Source organism: Apis mellifera, unplaced genomic scaffold, assembly GCF_003254395.2.
Source record: "Apis mellifera strain DH4 unplaced genomic scaffold, Amel_HAv3.1 GroupUN_248, whole genome shotgun sequence".
NCBI classification, from domain to species: domain Eukaryota; kingdom Metazoa; phylum Arthropoda; class Insecta; order Hymenoptera; family Apidae; genus Apis; species Apis mellifera.
In genome coordinates this window covers 328,628-348,776 of record NW_020555859.1, presented here as the reverse complement: position 1 = coordinate 348,776, position 20,149 = coordinate 328,628, and the positions used below count along the sequence as shown (strand labels likewise).

Genomic DNA, 20,149 nt, shown 5'->3' with positions numbered 1-20,149 from the left:
TTATCTTTGTATCTTTAAGGTCATTAAGATATTCATAGAGATGATTCTGTTATAATTAAAATTACTCAGAAATATTATTATTATTAAGAGCTTATCCAAGATATAATTATATTTTTGATTTAATATTATTTAATACTACAATTTCATATTAAGTATAATTTTTATCAAAGAATATTTATAAATTCTGCTCACATAATAGAAAGATTGGTATTGATCAGCTTATCATTAATTCAATAAATTCAACATGCATAAGTCATTTAAAAAATATATTTGAAATATAGCAAAGGAATATGTATAAAATAGATAAAATAATAAAAAAAAAAATATGCATTTTTATGAATTATGAATTTTGAATATTTTAAATAACGAATACGTGGAATGTATTATAAGATATTATAAATAACTTATAAATAACAGTTAACTAATTGAAATTTAAAAAAATTGTAATGAATTTATTGTAATGAAATATTATAATATTAATAGATTAAAATAATATGATACAATCTTTTTATATTTGTATATGTTTTATATATATATATGTACATTTTGTAAACATAAATAAAACTATTTTATTTTAAATTCATATTTTTTTATATTTAAAACCAATATAAGAAAATTTAGATGAAGATAAGAATATTGAATAATGTAATTAATTTTCAGTAATTAAAATTCTACAGAGAAAAAGAGTATTCAACGCTCAGATATATTGAGAGGAAATTTAAAGATTTGAATTTTTTAAATAATTTTAAAATAAGACAGAATGCAAATTGAATTTTTGCATGAATTATAATATACAATACGTTCGTTTTTTTAAATATCTACATATAATTATCTTCATAAATGTCAAAAATAAGAAAAAATGTTTCAAATAAAAATGTAGTAATGATGATAACTATTTGATCTTGATGTTAGATAATTAGATGTTAATCTGTGAATATCACATTTAAATTCTTTATTTTTTATTATATATTTTTATAGCTAATATTAAGTCATATTTAGAATACTACTTATATATTTTTCATAAACCATTAAATTAATAATTTTTAAAATTTACATATTACATTAACATTTATATTGCTGAATCGCATCATAGTACTTCTAAAAAATTTTAATTTATGTGTGTATGCGCGATGCGCGCATATGCGTCTACTTATTTTAAATATGTCTTACTTACTCTAATTTAAATATGATTATTTTTTAATATGTCCCCTATTATTAAGATTATTTCTATCCATATTGAAATTATCTTTTTATTCTCTTCAACATCATAAAGAAATGTTATTTTTATGTATAAATTTTTCCACATTGAATACAACACAATTATTATTTTTTTTTTAGAGTTATCATGGTATATAAAATAACTGAACAACGTTCTCACATGTAAATTGAAATGATAATGCTAATATTAATTTATATGGCATATATAAACTTAGAAAATAGCTTAACAGCGCTTTATGAAAAAAATATATATAGATAATCTTTTGAATATGCAATATTAACTACAAGAATATGAAATAATAAAATATAATATTCTATATAAAAATTTAATTGTAATCTTCACAGAATTCTTCAATTATTTTGATATATACTATACAATTTTAATTTGAAATATTATTTCGTATTTCTGATATTTCTTACAGAAATAATTATATAGATAATTATAAATATTATATAGATATTATATAGATAAATATATATTATAACAGATTATATTTTTAATTCTAATAAAATCAAACATAAAATACAAAATGAAAGAAATGAAAGAGATCATAACGTTTCATTCAAACTATAATCATGATTATTCTCTCAACTGCAATTGCAGCGATTTTGTAATTAATTTCACTTTTTTCATCTGTACACCGAACTAAAGAATTTTTATACACATCAATCATTTAAATTTTTTGATAAGATTAAATTAATCCATTTCTGATATTAATTATTGCAATCAAACATCAAAGAGTTATTACATAAAGAAATTTAATATTATTATTAAATAACTTAACGGGAAAAAAGAATAATTTAATATTTAAATTATAAATAATTAATATATAATTATTAATATTAATAATGTATTAATAATAAATAAGAGGGCTTATTTAAAAATATAAATCAACTATTTTAACAATATAAAAAAATATATTTTAAATATAAAAGACATTACAAAATTATATACAAAATTTTCATTATATAATATAATAATTTATAAAATTAACACTTTATTAATCTTCATCTATATCTGTGATAGGCAAACCAGCACATTCACTGTGTCTTATTCCAAAAGAATACATAGGTTGTCGTCTTCCAGTATTATATAGAGGATAATATCGTGGACCTGGACTTAATTCTAATTCTGCTAAATGAGTCCTCCATTTTAAGCTAAATGCTGGAGCACTACGTTTTACAAGATCAGTTCGAATATTTCTATAAGCTGCTGGACCAGGACCAACATCTTCTTCTTTAATTCTATGAATTCCAGCTCTATGAAATATATAAAACATATTTTGATTATTATTTTTATTACTATTTATTTTTATTATATTATAACAGACTACAAGTTTATTATTATATCAACCATTATATACAAAGTTATAAGAATTATAAAAAATGTAATACAAATTATATATAAATGTATATTTATTATTTATTATTTATCAAAAATTTTTAGAAATAATTTATATTACTTAAAATTATTGAAGATAATATAAAATTATGATATTATTATAAAATTATAATAATAATTATTATTAAATCTTAATCGTAAAAATAATTATAAAATCTTTAAAATCTTTAAATCTTGATAAACAAAATTATGAATATATGAGTATAAAGAAAATAAGAAAATGAATTTGTGCTAATAGTAATAGAAAGAATAAATGTATTAGATAAATAAAAAAAATAATTTTAAAAATAAAAAAAAATTTCTTTTAAATTCAAAGACTGTGATTCTTTAATATAAATCTAATAATATAATATAAATAGTATTATTTTTGTTTATATATATATAAAATATTTATAAAAATGTAAAACATTTTTGGAAAATAGATTTTATAAAAAAGTGAAAAAATCTATATATATATATACATATACATATATAAGATACATTAAAAAAATTATAAAGAATTTCACATTGGATAAAATAGTGACAGAATAAAAACACTGAATACTTGAAATTCTGACAGAAAATATAACTCATTTTTTAGATATCCAACTAATTATTGTGAAATTATTATTATAATAATAAATATATACTATTCACGAGCAATAAGTGCTCACGATATGTATGCTTATTCGAAAAAATTTCTCACTCGAAAATCTTTTTTCATTATTATCAATTCCCGATATCCATTAAGCCTAAACAAATGATGTTGCTATTTTTGAGGAGAGTTTAGTTGATTACAATTATATATTTTTGAGATGAAGCCTAATTGAGGTACAAAATGATCCCAAAATACATTTCATGACATATTCTAAACACGATTGAATGAACATCATTTTATATTCGGAGAAATCTATAATAAACATATGCTGATCAATCCCTAATTATCATCATATCTTTGTGCAACGATGACTATAGTTTGAAGAATTTTTCTCTAACTTGAATATATCGCAAATCAAGATGCTGACTGTGATTTTGTTGGTTATTATCATGTCTCACCGAGAAACTATGATTCTCTTAATTAAAATTGATTTCTAAGAGTATATATCTTTATCAAAAAGTAAGATAACAGATCTATTTAATATCTTTTTATAAACATATTGTATTCTGATATGCCGAATATGATAAATAGATAATTTTCTTGTAACTACACATCGCTTTGACTTGTTGTTGTTGGACACATGATCATCTATCATGACATTATGAAAAATGAAACTCAATTCTCGTATACGCGAGCAAGTCAGAAATGGAAATAATTCGAAAATTTAAATATCTATATTTAGAATAATTTTTTATGTTCTTCATAATGATTTGAATCAATTTGATCAAAATTAATAATTCAAAATAATCTATTATTGTTATTGAATTATTGAGATGTATCACGTGCAAACATACATTATTCAAAGAAAAAATTCAATTTTATTTATGATAAAAACATTTATAACATTAATATTTTTAAAAATTAATCCGATATTATAGAGATATTCTATACATACAAATCATTAAATAATATTTCTCTAAAAATCTGGTTAAATTTTACATGATATGTAATTGATGCAATATAAAAAAAAAATATCAACAATTTGAAAATTAATTGATTTCCTTTTAATTTTTTTAAAACTTTGCATTTCGAAAACATTTCAAGGAAAATATTGGTTAATTTTAATCTGTCATAATTCGCTTCTTCAAGATGAAAATATTTCGTAAATGAAAATAGAAAAAAATTATCTTATTCTTAAAAATTTTTAATCTGATTAGTTAGCTAATAGGAAGAACGAATTTAAAAGAATCATCAAAAACAATTAACTTATTTATTTTTATCTAATAATTTATAATAAGAAATAAATTTTAATGAAATTTAATGAGGGCACTGAATGAATAACTAACATTTTTATAGTTATCATTCGTCACAAGGAAATAAATGAATTAAGGAAATGATGTTAAAATAAGCATATAATGAAATATATAAAAATATAAATATAATGTTTCTAAGAATAACAAAATGGAAAAGGCAAGGATATCTGATAAAATAACTTTGTATTGAATCGTGCAGCATTTTCGAAATTCGATAATGATATTTCTCAATTTCAAAAAAAAAACTTTCAATTTATAATATACTTGTATATATTTAAAACTATATAATATATATATAATAAAATAAAAATATAATAATTTTTTTTATATGGCAATTCATATAGCAATTATTATTAAAAAATCAATAAAAAATTTTATTCAAATATAAAAAGATGTTCATTATTTTAAAAAGCTTTAATAATAAATTTTAATAATAAATTAATATTTTTAATTATAAAAACTTTTTAATCAAAACTGCTTTTACGACCAATATATTACTATAATTATAATTTAATAATAATTATTATAATATTATAATTTCACATAATTTTTAACTATGTTAATTTAAATAAATTATTAACAAAAACAAAATATTTGTCAAAATAAATATAATATGTAATAAATATATAAGATTTATTTATTATTATTATTTATAAAATATAGTAAAACAATATTTATATGAACAATATGTAAACATGAATTCCTTTCATCTCGATCAAAATTTTTATAATTCTTTGGTTATTCGAATTTTATTTAAGCTTTTATTATATAAACTACCATTGAACATTATTCCATTTATACAAATGTCTAAAATATATGTAAATATTTAGAATACATAATATATACGTTATATGCTTTAAAATTAATCTCGTTTTTATATATATCAAAGTCTATATTTTTATATATCAAAGTCTTATATGAGAATCATATATCGAATAATCATAGATAAAGAAAAAAAATAGATAGACTTCTATATTACATAAACAATTTTTGTTCGAATTTGAACATATTTGTTCTTTGATATTCATATAAATAAAGTTTTATTATAATTTATATTTTAAAATATTTAAAAATAAATAATACATATTATTAATAATATAATTAAATTTAAAATTATAAATTTATTCTATTAATATTAAAATTATTATATTAAAACAAATAAATATTATATTTAATTTCTAAATCTCAATTTTAAAAATTTTTCGCAGATAGATAATTTTTAATATTTACAAAATACTTAATCATATATGCCATTATATCCTTATATATACGATTATATATATATACGATTATAGGCTTATATATAAGATATAAGTACAAGACATATTAAATTTAAAAATCAAAATTTAATTCATCACAAAATTCTTAATCATAAACATTTTAATATCTAACATTTAATAAAATTTTTAATTTATATACGTACATAGAAAAGGCGCCTTGAGCTACTTTGTCAGGAATTTTTGGTCCTATACAAGTTGGCAAGATATATGCATTTGGACCAGGTCCAATATCATCAAATTTTATTCTACTTCTAGACTTAATACTATAAGCAGGAGCTCTAATTTTGTGATTCATTGGCGGACACAATTCTGGATAATGTGCTCCTGGTCCTGGTCCAAGATCTCTTACTAAATAAATAAATATAATAATATAAATAATATCATTTATGAGTTTATATTTTTTTATATTGATATATATTATCATTTTGATTATATTATAATCTTATACTTTAACCTTGAAAAATTTGACAAAATTCGTTCAAAAGTTATGAAGTGTTAAAATTTCTATAGATATACATTTATAATTATAATTAAGAGATATCCTTAGATATAGATTCATTTATGTATTATAATAAATATATATTTTTAATTTATGTACTATAATAAATATATATTTTTAATGAATATAAAATATTTGCAAAAAAAGAGGATTCTCGAAATAGAAGTTCTTCGAAAGTACTAATTTAATATAAACTTAATCTTATTTACTAAAAAATCTCCAATTAAAGTAGATTAAATTAAGTTGAATCTATAAAGTCATTCTCTCAAGTAATTTTAATTGCCAGTATCCTGATATACTCAGGATATCAGCTCTTGTATATGAGAATAAGTTTAAAAGCTTTAATCGTCTATTATGGATTGCAAACAGATTTTAACCCTTTCGTTACTACTATAGTTGTTCTATTGGGTTGGCAACTAAGTAATTGCGGATTTTTTTTAGAAAATCAAAGACAATTTTTTCATGGAACTAAATAACTTTATTCTGTAATGTGTTGCCCATTTTGATCAATGACCTTTTGCCATCTTTCAGGCAGCATCATAATCCCACGTTCATAAAACTTCTGGTTTTTATTAGCAAAAAACTGAATCAGGTACGATTTGATATCATCATCATTATTGAAATTTTTACTATTCAAGGAGTTTTGTAAAGATCGAAACAAAAAGTAATCAGATGGTGCAAAGTCAGGACTATATGGTGGATGTGGCAAAACATCCCAACCAAGCTCCAATAATTTTTGACCAAAGATGTGTGTGACCTTGCATTGTCATGATGGAATACAACACCTTTTCGATTTGTCAATTCGGGCCGCTTTTCTTCAACTGCATTGTTTAATTTCGTTAGTTGTTCAATGTAGACAACAGAATTGATCGTTCGGTTGGGTGGTAAGAGTTCAAAATAGACAATTCCTTTGTAATCCCACCAAACTGATAACAAAATCTTCTTTTGATGAATACCAGCTTTTGATATTGAGCTGGTTCACGTGGCCTGCTCCACGATCTTTTCCGCTTGATATTGTTGTAAACAACCCATTTTTCATCGCCAGTTATAGTCGTTTATAGTCGTTTTAAAAATGAATCATTTTCATTACGTTTCTTTAGCAAATCGCAGCTGTTAATGCGTTGCGTTAAATGCTTTTCGTTCAGTTCGTGAGGAACCCATGTATCGAGTTTTTGAACATAGCCAAATTATTTTAAGTGGTTTTCAATGCATGTATGTGATACATGAAGCTTCTCTGCAATCTCACGAGTTGTACTGTGACGATCCGAATCGATTATTGCTTTGATTAGATGTCGTCATCAACTTCAACTGGACGACCAGAGCGTTTTTCGTCTGAGTGAAAAATCACCAGAACGAAATTTGTTAAACCAATTTTGACATTGCCGTTCTTTTAAGGCTTCGTCCCCATAAACAGTACATAACTTTTTGTGAGCTTGCGATGCGTTTTTCCCTTTGCGAAAATAAAAAAGCAAAATATGACGATAATGTTCCTTTTGATTTTCCATTTTTCAACGAACGCCAAACGAAAACTACGCAACCGATCAAAAAACTTTTTTTACTGATTGACAGCTGAATTGCCAACTATCAAATAACAAAATATGTTTTACATTTGAACTACGCCAGCAAATCTAAAAATTGAACTGAAGCCATCTATGAATGAAATCCGCAATTACTTAGTTGCCAACCCAATACATAAAATCTTATTGATACGCATGAACGATTATAATCGCTTTGCATAAAATATCGCGTATTCTACATATGACGAGCGAGTTATTGTATTGGAATTATTGTACATTGAATATCTTTTTCTGAAAATATAGCATCAGTATTTTATTTCTTTTATAATTTGTTTCTTACGAGATTTCTCGATAATAAAAATCACAAAAAAAAAAAAATAAATAAATGCCATAAACGCGGCTGACGAATTTTCTCGAATACTGTGTACATTTTTGGTGCGGCGATTGTACTGTTCATCGAGAGTACCGTGGCGGAAAAATCGCCCGTAGCGATTAAGGTTAAGATCTGAGATATTATTGATTTGACGATAATAGTGAAAATTTTAGGAAAAGATGATAAGTACTCTCTTAGATTTAAAAAGATCTCTATGGATTTAATTTATGTAAATAATAAATTACGCTCGAAAATGCCTAATATGTATTTCAATATTTTCTCAATATACATATAGACTATTATTAGGATTTTGATTTTTAAAATTTTGATATTGTTTTGCTTCTCTTTCTAGGAAGGAGAGATATCCATGAGAATAATTTTTTCCGCGTAAAAAAGAAAGATTATAAATTAGAAACTTAGATTAGATTAACATTTTTACAAGTTTTAACTTTAAATGTTTAAATTATATTGATCATAAATTATCGTTGTAAATATAAATATATCACAAAAAAAATATAAAAAAAAAATATAAACAAAACACGAGTAATATTAGCATTTTATCGTGTTTTTGTATTATATTATATAAATTTTAATACATTATAACTTTCGAATTGTTAAATTTTTCAAGGTTGGAAATATTCGGAACAATAAATTTAATAATACATGGAATGAAGCATGTAAAACAATTGAATATCTTGATTATTATTGTTATAAGTTTGATTTTGTATATTTTTTTTAACTAATAAGCAGAAATATTCAGATGATCTGTTTTAAATGCCTTATATCAAAAATAAATCTACATTTAAAAAATTACTATTTACTTTTAACAAGTATTTACGTAAAAATGTTTTATTATGCACAAAATATTTACAAGAATGCAAGACACTTTGGAAAGTAAATTTTAAATAAAATAATGAAAAAAGTTCTTATAGATATAAAAAACTTACAAGAAAAATTAGATTTGCAAAAAAAGTTAGAAAATCCAGAAATTAAAAAAATTATGAAACTTCGCATATAAGTAAAATAAACCATATATCTTATTTTACAATCCTATTTTTTTTTTTTTTTGATGTCAACATTAGATTTTAAAGTGTGAAATTACAAAAAAACTAAGAATTTTTTATTCGAAAAATTTCAAGAAATAGTGAAACATATATTTTCAAAAAAAAATTTAAACAAAACTTGCATGATTTTATTGTGTCTAAACTGAATAAAAAATTTTTTTTGAAAAATCTATGTTTAATTTATTTTCGAGTTACTTCTTACCGCCACTTCTATTTTTCAAAAAAATGTTTTTATTATATTTCTGGATCCTCTTTTCATATCTATAAATAATTTGTATTTTAAAATTTTTTTTAAATAAATAAAATTATTTTTTAAAATTTTAATTGTAATAAATTTTAATTTTAATAATTTTCTTTAATAAATTGATTTTATGATCCAATAATTGATATTTATTTTTAATTTACGCATATAAATTATTTATATTAAATTTAAATATATTTAATAACAATTTTTATGAATAAAATTCTTCAACTTATTTAAAGATTGAATCATGTCTATTACTTTTCTTTGGAATAATTGAAAATTTTTCTTTTTTTATTTTTTGTCTTCTTTTGAAATCAATTGATTTAATTGATGCAGATAATGCCGCAATCACGAATCGAATAGTAGCATATTTTTAGTGTCAAAGATAAGCGATCAAAAATTTATTTTTGGTAAAACTTTTTTTAAATATCTTTTATTTTATTATTTAATTATTTTTGAGATATTTCAAAAATGAAAATTTTAAATTTTTTTTAAAAGATAATTTTACTTTTTAAAACCAATGAATGTTGACAGCAAAGAAAAATAAAGTTCTATTAGAAATATTTTTTTTACACGAAATTTCATCATTTTTTTAATTTCCAAATTGCCTAGATAGAATGAAATGAGAGTAAAATGAAAACATTTAGTTTAAAATATATAATAATATCGTATTGCAGTGTCATTTGTATAATCCTGTAATGAAAATTAAATTTTAGATATACAAATGACTATTTTCTAAATTTTGATGTAACATAATACAATATATCATATAATATAACTATAATGTACTGCTCAAAAAAAATTTTATCATTTTTAATTATGCAAATTGAAATCTATATTTATTATTTAATAAAGATTTATTTTAAACAATTTACAACAAATTTCATAATATTTGGCATTATATAATAATTACATTTCACTTAAAAACATTTTATTTAAAATGATATGTTTTTTTTATAAATATGTTTTTTTTATAAATTACTTTTTTAAATTATTCTTATAATTATTCTGTAAGAATAATAATACTTAAATCAATTTCTATTATTATATTTCATAAATTCCACAGATTATTGAACAATAATAAAGTAAATCGGTAAATAAAAAAACAATTAACAAATTCTTATTTCATTTGGATTCAATTTCTAATTCGAAGAAAAATAATAATAAATAATTAAACCAGAATATATATTAATTACGAATCGATATTACATAAATTAGTATCACATATTGACAAAAAATGCATATATATTACAATTTTTTTTTTATATGTATATACCTAAAATATACATTATAAATTCATTAATTTTTTTTTTTTTTTACATTTTTATTTACAATATATATTATCAATGAATGAACGAAATCAGAACAAAATATTATTATTTTGATAATGAGAAAGATTATTGAATTAAATTTTTGTATTTTAACATATAAAAATATAAGATTCAATTTTAAAAATTTTTTAAAATATTACTATTTCATTTTTTCATTCTATTTATCTTCTTTTTTTCTAATGCACTAAATTTGTTAGCAATTTTAACGCTATTTTAATAATATATTATGAAGTCAAATTTAGAATTAGATAAAATAATATATTCAAATACATAAAATATATAAAATTTAAATAAAATTAATTAAATTTTAAAATAAAGTTTTAATTAAATTATCTTATTGAATAATCATCAAATTTAAAAAACTAAGTAATAAATGATAATTAAAATAATTTTATTTAAAGAAATTAATGAATAAAGAAATTGTCAAATCGTAGTAGTAATGTGAAAAAAAGTATAATCTTTTTACGAATTTTAAGTGAACATAAAATATGATATTAATATGATCAAAATATAGATATTGAATTTCGATTATTATTTTTTTTTTTTTTTGAATAATCTTACATCAGAATAAAAATATAATATTAAAATAAATATAATGATAAATGAGAGACAAAGATTTTTCAATTAATATTAATTTGTTTCTTTCAAGTAGGTAAATTGAATATTATTTAACATGGATTTAAATAGAATGTTTGTACAAAAATTTACCTCTGAATTTAAATAAATATATATAACATTGTTTATATATAATGTATATAATATAATGTTATAATATAATGTTAATATAATGTTATATATAATTTTCTGGAATTCGTTGTAATTTATTCGAGATAAGTTTGTGTTAAATAAGAAATTACACAATATATTATATTACATTGAAATTTAAAAATAGTTATATATTATTATATATTATTTATATATTAGTTAGATATTATTTATATATTTAAAAAAATATTAATACATTTATTTTTCAAATGATTCTATTATATCGTAATCACAATACTATTGCATACCAACTGCATACTCTCATTCCATCATTGTCTTCTATCTAATTCAAACTTAAAATATTTATAATTTTTTAATTAAGTTTTAAGAATATACATGCATATATATTTTATATACATATTTATATGCTGTATATAACTTTTTTCATTGTTTTGATATTTAAAATCTTTTCAAATATATCCAATATATTATTATTGTCATTGTTAATTAATTTTTATTTTAACTCTATTTTGTCACGTATGAATCTTTGCTTAGAGCTTTAAGTATATTGTATGTATGTATGTATATATGTTAAATTATATATGTATAATATATCTATATTATTTTTAAGCCGAATTCATACCAAATTCATACAATAAAATACTTTATATAGTAAATGAAACAACATTAAAAAAATAAAAAATTTTATATAACATAATATATAACATTTCTTCTGTTATATAACAATTCATAAAAAAAAAAGCAATAAGATAAAATATAATTTATTATATATGATAAAAGATATAATAAAGATAAAAATCATATGAAATGATTCTCTTTTATTCATATTTTTTTTGTCATAAGATGAATTTTATAAAATTTAAACTAATAATTTTATAATAATTTTTTAATATGATTATTCAGTAATGTTTTAAATAATAATAACATTGATTGATATGATTGATATGATTAATGTAAAAAAATATATAATTAGTTATTTAAAAATACAAAATCAACTTTTATATAATATTATTTAATCATGTTCAATTATAAAAAAAATAATATTATGTAAATAATATTATAATAATATATTTTCTTATATTATGTAATTTTTTTATAAAATATTTTTTTATACAATAAATAATTTATAAATTATTTAAAATAATCGTATTAATATTCTCAGACATATAAAATATAATAATGTCTTTATTTTTCTTGTTTATTATTATTATTATTTTAAAATAATGAATTTTTCTAGAGCATTTAGCATAGAAAGAATATTTTAGGATATTTATTATATTTTTCTTATAATTTCTATTTTTTCAAAAAAATAAAAAGTAAATAATAAATATTAATTTTAGTTATTATTTTATTTTCAGTTTTCAATATATTTTAGGAATGTTTTAGTCTTTAATAAGTCTCTAATTAGTCTCTAAATTTATAATTTTTCTTTATTTTAGTGAAATAATTTTGTTATGTTTTATTAGATAATTTAAAAAATTATTAAGTATTATCATGGATGTACAAAAATATTAAATCAAAATTCATTTTTCGATCTCGAAATATATTCAAATATACAAAATGTTAAAAAAAAAAATTCTTAATATATTTTTTTAATGTATTTTTCTTAAAGGAAAAATTATTATTATCTATCATTTTCATTCATCAAAGAACAAAAACCAGGACCAATAACATAAGTTCTATAATCAATCGATGTAAAATTTTTTATCATTTTGATTTTATCATTTTATATATATGATATCGAATATATGATATCATTAATGATTTCGTAATTCTATTTACATTAGATGTAAATAGAGAAATTGATTTATTAATTTAAAATATGTAATATATATATATATATATATATATATATATATATATATATATATATATATATATACATATATATTTGAATATATTATTAATATTAATTAATTTTGTAGACATAAACAAAGTTAAATGATAATAAATTAATTAATGTATATATTATAATATATTTAAATATTTAAAATATATATAATATATTTTTAATATTTATTTAATATAGAAAATGTTATTCTTGAACATGAATCATTAACAATATTTGTTTATTATTTAAATGTGAAAATAATAAATATATATTTCGTATATTTTATTAACAATATTTATTTTGCATTTATAATTTGTTAATAATTTATCAATAATAATTTTTCATTAACTTAAACTAAAGCATTTTATTTCTAAATAATTTTTATTTATATTCAAGAAACAAATTTATGATATTCGATTTTCGTAAATATAAGTAAATATAAGTAGTAATAGAAGTAAAAACAATTTTACATTAATTTATTCACAATATTCAATATTTGTGAATGATAAAACTTGATTTTATATTAAATTATTGCGGGATTTATATTTTTTATTTCTTTTAATAAATTCTATAAACCTTTAAACTTAAGTTTTGAATTTTTCTTTTATATTGTATAAAGTAATATTATTATAATATAGTTATAATTTAATACAAATTTTAATAACGTATATTTATACACGTAATATTCATATATATAATATAATTTATAATCTTTACATTTTAAAATAAAATAAACAAAATTGGTTAGTTAAAATAAACAAAATTAGACAAAAGTATCATTATATTTTATATAAAAAAAATAATAGATATTTTAAAAATTAATTTAAAATCAATAATCAAATTAGTCATAAAAAAACTTTAAACTAAATTTTTATACATTTTTTTATGCTATAAAGAATTTTCAAAATATTGAAAAAAAAAAATTTTTTATCCCCGATTTTAAAGATTATCTTTAATCTCTAACTATGAATGTCGGTAAAAAAAAAATATAAATCAAATATTTTTGGAAAAATTATATCTTTTATTTCATTAAAATTTTAGTAAAATCGATTGTTAAAACTTAAAATTTTTTATAAAAACAAAATCTCTTTTTGTCTTCATTTCTTTTCATCTAATATTAAACTACTTATAATTCAAAAAATAATATATATTATAATTCAACTGATATTTTTAAATTACTTTTATATTAATTTTAATTTTTGCAAAAAATCTTCCATAAATATTAATATTTTGCATTTAATAGAAATAATCAACAAAAATATATGCAAAAAATAAATATTTATAAATGAATATTTGCATATTTATTTACAATGAATTTATTATTTTTTAATAATAAAATATATATAATTTAAAATATATATAATTTTTTATTTGTTAATAGATGTTTTATTATATTTCAAAAATTAATGTAATGATGCATGACAAAAATGATTTTAATTAAAATTCTAATATTGAAATTTTAATCTTGATAAACTTAACTTTCTCTTAAACTTTCGTTTCAAAACTAGCTATTAATAATTAAATTTTCACTATAATTAATAGTTATCGATCAATTAAATAATCACGAGTTTTTGACGATTAATATCATCAATTAAATAAATCAATTGTTTTTTTTTTTTTTTTAATAATTGATGAATCATAATCTAACTTTAATCGATGCACAACTCTGCCCTCTAGTATTCGTAAACTATGTATACAAATATGCATTGACTGTTAAATCTATATATTATATTATTTTATGTTTATATATTTTACGAGAAAAAGAAACACTTTTTGTTGTTTTATACAGATAAAAACTACTATAACATAAAATGCAAAAGAAAAGCTAACCGTATTGAGCATTTATAACATGTTTTATAATTAAATTTTTTCCAATTGATAATAGTTAACGAAGAAAGTGTATAATAACTAAGAAACATATATTTGTAACTTTAAAAATTCATAAAGTTATCAGATTTATACAATGTGGTATTTGATAGATCCAGATGGTATTATATTTTAATTACAATAATAAATCAAATATAAATTACAATATTATTTAACAAATTTTATGCTATGGATATTTATATTATAGGAGATTATATCTATTTAAAAGTAGATAGAGAAATTATATTTGGTAGAAAGAAAGGTGATATAATCTTGAAAAATGATGAATCAATCAGCAGATTACATGCTTCTATTCGCATCAAGGTTAAAGAAGTTATAAGGGTATTTTTAAAAAAAATATATTATTTATATAATTGCAAAAAATATAATCATTATTTGTTAAAAACAAATTATTTTAATAAAAATAATTTTCCAGGAAGATAAAATAACATCTACATGTATAATAACAGATTTACAATCAAAGTATGGTACATTTATTTTCCGTGAATATGAAATGATAGAAGTAACTCAAGATGGATATAATCTACAAGACAAAGATAAAATAAGATTTGGTTTGCAAGATAATTTATTTACGTAAAGCTTCAGTTTTTATTTTTTTTCCTTTAAAAGTTTTATAAGTCTTATGGAAGAAATTTATATATTAGGGTGGTATATATACCTTTAATAACATTGGTATCTACCTTAAATCAAGATGATAGAAAAAAACTTGAACGTTTGATGGATGAAATTGATGGTGCTGTTTTATATGATTGGTTAAGCATATGTACACATTTAACAGTATCAAAAGCTAAATTAACTGAAAAGGTTTTTCTTGAAAAATTCTATCATTTAATTATTTTATTTGCGAATTAAATTTATATTAATTTGGATAATAAAACAGGTTACTTGTGCTATGGCTTATGCAATACCAATAATAACTATGGATTATTGGGATGCAGTTAAAATTGCAATAGACAATGGTCAAGATCTTCCAGAAATTGAAAATTTTGTTCCACCAATTAATGAATCATTAATTAATAAACAAAAATTATCTCTTTTTCCAAATATAAAGAGAACAAAATTATTTAAAGATTTAATATTCATGCATTTCAGTACAATTCAATTTAAAATATATAAAAAAATTATAAAAATGGCAGGTAAATAGCAAATTAAAATTAAAATTAAAATATATAATTTATTTTAAGAAAACATTAATATATTATAAATATAATATAACATATTATTATTAATAAGAAATATATATATCTTAGGTGGCACATCACATTTATACTCAAAAAAAAATTGGTCAGTGGAAGAACTTTGTGCACCAAATATTGTTGTATTACAATATTCTGATAATGAATCAACACAATTAACACAAAATGTTTCATCTGAATATGATTTAATATGTAAATTATTATTATATCTTACAATATTTAATAAAATAATTCTTAATTTATAATTAATTAATTTGTTTCTTCAGATAATACATTACGAGCAAGTAAACGTAAAATGGTATCAGAAGCTGAAATACCTTTAGCTATATTACACTGTTCCTTACAAAAATATTGCAATCCAGCATATAAATTTGGGAAGCTTTTAAAAAGATTAAAACCAAAATGTGATTCATCTAAAATTCTAAATCTTGATACACAAGATATAGTATCTAATGTGAAAATATTACCAAAAATAATTTCTAATGTTTCAATAAACACAGATTTATCTATTGAAAAATCTAAACATACAATAAAAATTATTCCTGATTCGTATAATGATTTGAAAAGTCAAGAATTATTAAGTGTAGATTTTAATAAACAATCTATCAAAGAGATAAAATGTAATGAATCACAGTGCATAAAAGAAACAAAAAATACTTCTGATGATAAAATTTTCATGAAAACAATAGATTTAAATAACCAAGATACATGTATGACAAGAATTATTTCTGAATCATCAGAAGATTTCAATAGTCAAGAATCATCAAATGAGGATTTTAATAATATATCTGTAAGAGAGTTAAAATGTAATGAACAATGTATAGAAGAAAAAGATATTTTTAATGATACTCCAATAATAGATAAAAATATAAAAATAATGCAATCTAAACAAAATATAGTTAATATTCCTGAAACAAATCGAAATATTTCCGAATCATCATCTTTTTTAAATATATTATCAAAAAGTACACAACATTTTAGTGAAAATTTAGAGATAAAAAAAAATGAAAATATACAAAAATTTGAAGAATCCAAAGATTCAGTAGTTAATAAAAAAATAAAATTAAATGAAGTAAATTCTGAAAAAGAAAACTTTTTAAGAAATTCTAAATTAAAAGAAATTAAATCAAATATAAATAATTGTCAAAATTCTACCCAAACTCTTACAGATAATAAATCAGATGATATATTTGAAATAAATAATTCAAAAGATGAAAATATGGAAATACAAATTATAAACTCGCCATGCAAAGATCATTTTCATACAGATATAAATGATAAAAATTGCAAAATAGTACAAACATTAGAAGAAAATCGGAAAAGATCTAAGAAAACATGTAAAACATTTAATGAAAATGATATTGATGAAGAATTCACTATATCTATTAGAAAAAAGTCATGTGTAGAAAATTCAAATGTAGAATTAATTACAATCAATGTAAGTTTTTCAAATGAATATAAATATAACTTTTATGAACTTACGTTTCATTATAAATATGCAATTTTTATTTTAAAATTTTAGGAAGAACAAAACAATTCTAATACTTTAACAAAATTTCATTCATCATTTCTCCGAAATCGTTTCCATGGTAAAACATTTAAAAAGGTAATTTATGAAACATTTAAATAACTTTGTATATTATACATTAAATAATTTTAAATTACTTTTAGAAATAATTTTAAAGACTAATATAGTTTTTATTTATTTAGGTTTATAATTTAATACCTAAGAAAAGGATAACTTTAGATGATATGTATGTATGGAATAAATGTGATATTACAAATATTTAATAAGATATTTCAAAATTAGAGAAATTAAAAAAAAAATACAAATAGTATTATTTTTAGTATATTTATATTATGCATAATATAATTTTTAGTTTAAGTTAATTTATATTTTTTTATTAAAATAGTTTTGTGTGAATAACAAATTTTTTGTATTAAATAATATTTTTTTATATCTATGATACATACATTTATTTAATTAAATATTCTCTATATTTTATAATTTATTTTATATTTCAAATATATATTAAAAAATGATTTTGAAGAAAATTTAAATAAAATTTTAAAATTAATAATATATTAATAATTAATAAAATAATTAATATTATTAATGTTTAAAATTTAATTAATAAAATAATAATTAATAAAATATATACATACAGAATTAATGTATTATAATATAAAATATAATGTAATTAATATAAAATATTTGTTTATTTAAAAAAATATTTTTATTTTTATAGTGAATAATATTAATATTATATTATTGTTTAAGTTTAATTTATTTTTAGATGCTATTTTATATATTAATTATTATATTACATTTGATATTAACTTTATAGGATAAATTATAAATTAATAAGTTTATAAAAATTGGTGTCAAATTTCAGAAACATATAATGTTCATTAAAATAAAAAAATTTTAATAAATATAGATTCAAGAACTATTAATTTCAAAATTATTAAATTTTTGTTATTTTAAATTTATAATAAGAGCACAAAAGCATCTGGAACTAATCCAAAAAAATATCAATTGTATTAATACTATATAAATAAAATATTAATAAATATTAATAACATTTCATTCATAATTTTAAAATAATCGATGCGCTTCATTTATTGTAAATCAAATGGTAATATTAGAGAAACAAAATATTTATATTGAAGAATGAATTATATGTATCCAAATTATAAGATATTCTTTAAAAAGAATATTTATTATTAATTTCAAATTTTATTGTTAATTTCAATTCATATTAAGAGAGAGACATATTAAATAAATAATAAAATTTATTACAAAGTTTTATTTTAAACAATTAAGAACAAAGTCCATATTATAATGACAGTTTATTTATCAATGAATGAATATGTGAAATCACAAAGATTCTAAAATGTTTTTGTTAATTCAAAGTTCAAAAGATTCAAAATTGTTTAATGTTTCTTTAATCCGAATTATTTAATTGGTTCAAATGTTAAAATTGTTCTGATTTTTCCTCAAATTTTATAAATGCTTGTGTTCTCTGAAATCCACATTCATCTAAGAAAATATTCGGTATACATAAAGATATATAAATAGTCAATAACAAGAGCGACCAGTCTCCTGAAATATTCCTAATCTAAGAAAAATTGTTAAAATTAGATTGGAAGATTATCAATTATTTTAATTTCAATCATTCTAATTAGATGATATTTATCGCTAATTTTTTTTTATTTTGCATTCTATCCGAATCCGAATCCGAAAAATAAGTTGTTCGATAAATATAAATTATAATAATTATCTTCCTTAAATTATAATAATCATCCTTTATACATTTTGGATACATGATATATTTATTTTATTATATATATATTTATTTTCAAAAACAATATATAGTAACAATATAAGTAATAGTTGCATACTAATGCATATATATCATGAATATATACATCCAGACAGAATTCAATATATATAATACCAAAAAATTTTTATTAATATCTCGAAAATTAATAAATATCCAAAGCTAAAAATTTTATATTTAGAGTCTGCATTCTCTCTGCTCTATCTTCCCTAAATTTCAGAAAAAAATTTAAAATAAAGTTTTGAAAAGTAAAAATATTGACTTTAAGAATGAAAAGTAAAGGAAAATAATTATTAAATAAGAATTAAATTAAGAATGAAAAATAATTATATGACTAATTTTTTAAC

At 18.9% G+C, this 20,149-nt stretch overlaps 2 protein-coding genes across 4 annotated transcripts; one reads left to right on the top strand and one right to left on the bottom strand.

Annotated features, from left to right (window-relative positions):
* Positions 1–2,167: 2,167 nt before the first annotated feature.
* Positions 2,168–7,321, bottom strand: LOC727524 (outer dense fiber protein 3). The gene is made up of 3 exons (XM_026445977.1): positions 7,318–7,321; positions 5,934–6,138; positions 2,168–2,478 (listed from the first exon to the last, which is right to left on the bottom strand). The coding sequence occupies exons 1-3, from the start codon at positions 7,319–7,321 to the stop codon at positions 2,220–2,222; spliced, it is 468 nt and encodes a 155-aa protein (XP_026301762.1). The 3' UTR covers positions 2,168–2,219.
* Positions 7,322–15,086: 7,765 nt separating this feature from the next.
* LOC102653753 (nibrin) lies at positions 15,087–18,420 on the top strand. Of its 3 annotated transcripts, none has more exons than XM_026445965.1 (9): positions 15,087–15,363; positions 15,450–15,565; positions 15,678–15,835; positions 15,907–16,066; positions 16,143–16,398; positions 16,513–16,650; positions 16,725–17,896; positions 17,981–18,064; positions 18,169–18,420. In XM_026445965.1, exons 1-9 carry the CDS (start codon positions 15,339–15,341, stop codon positions 18,247–18,249), a joined length of 2,190 nt encoding a protein of 729 aa, XP_026301750.1. In that variant the 5' UTR covers positions 15,087–15,338; the 3' UTR covers positions 18,250–18,420. The 3 variants fall into 3 exon arrangements, with proteins under 3 accessions (XP_026301750.1, XP_026301749.1, XP_026301752.1); XM_026445964.1 differs by having other exon boundaries at positions 15,092–15,363; positions 15,450–15,583; XM_026445967.1 differs by lacking the exons at positions 15,087–15,363; positions 15,450–15,565 and having other exon boundaries at positions 15,686–15,813.
* The last annotated feature ends 1,729 nt before the right edge of the window (positions 18,421–20,149 follow it).

Excerpts from the sequence above, each read along its gene's own strand:
- LOC102653753 (XM_026445964.1), top strand. The coding sequence starts at position 15,339 with ATGTGGTATTTGATAGATCCAGATG. Across the intron at positions 15,584-15,677 it reads AGGTTAAAGAAGTTATAAGG|GAAGATAAAATAACATCTAC; the intron begins GTATTTTTAAAA and ends ATAATTTTCCAG. Across the intron at positions 18,065-18,168 it reads ATGGTAAAACATTTAAAAAG|GTTTATAATTTAATACCTAA; the intron begins GTAATTTATGAA and ends TTATTTATTTAG.
- LOC727524 (XM_026445977.1), bottom strand. Across the intron at positions 2,479-5,933 it reads GCTCAAGGCGCCTTTTCTAT|AGCTGGAATTCATAGAATTA; the intron begins GTACGTATATAA and ends TATATTTCATAG.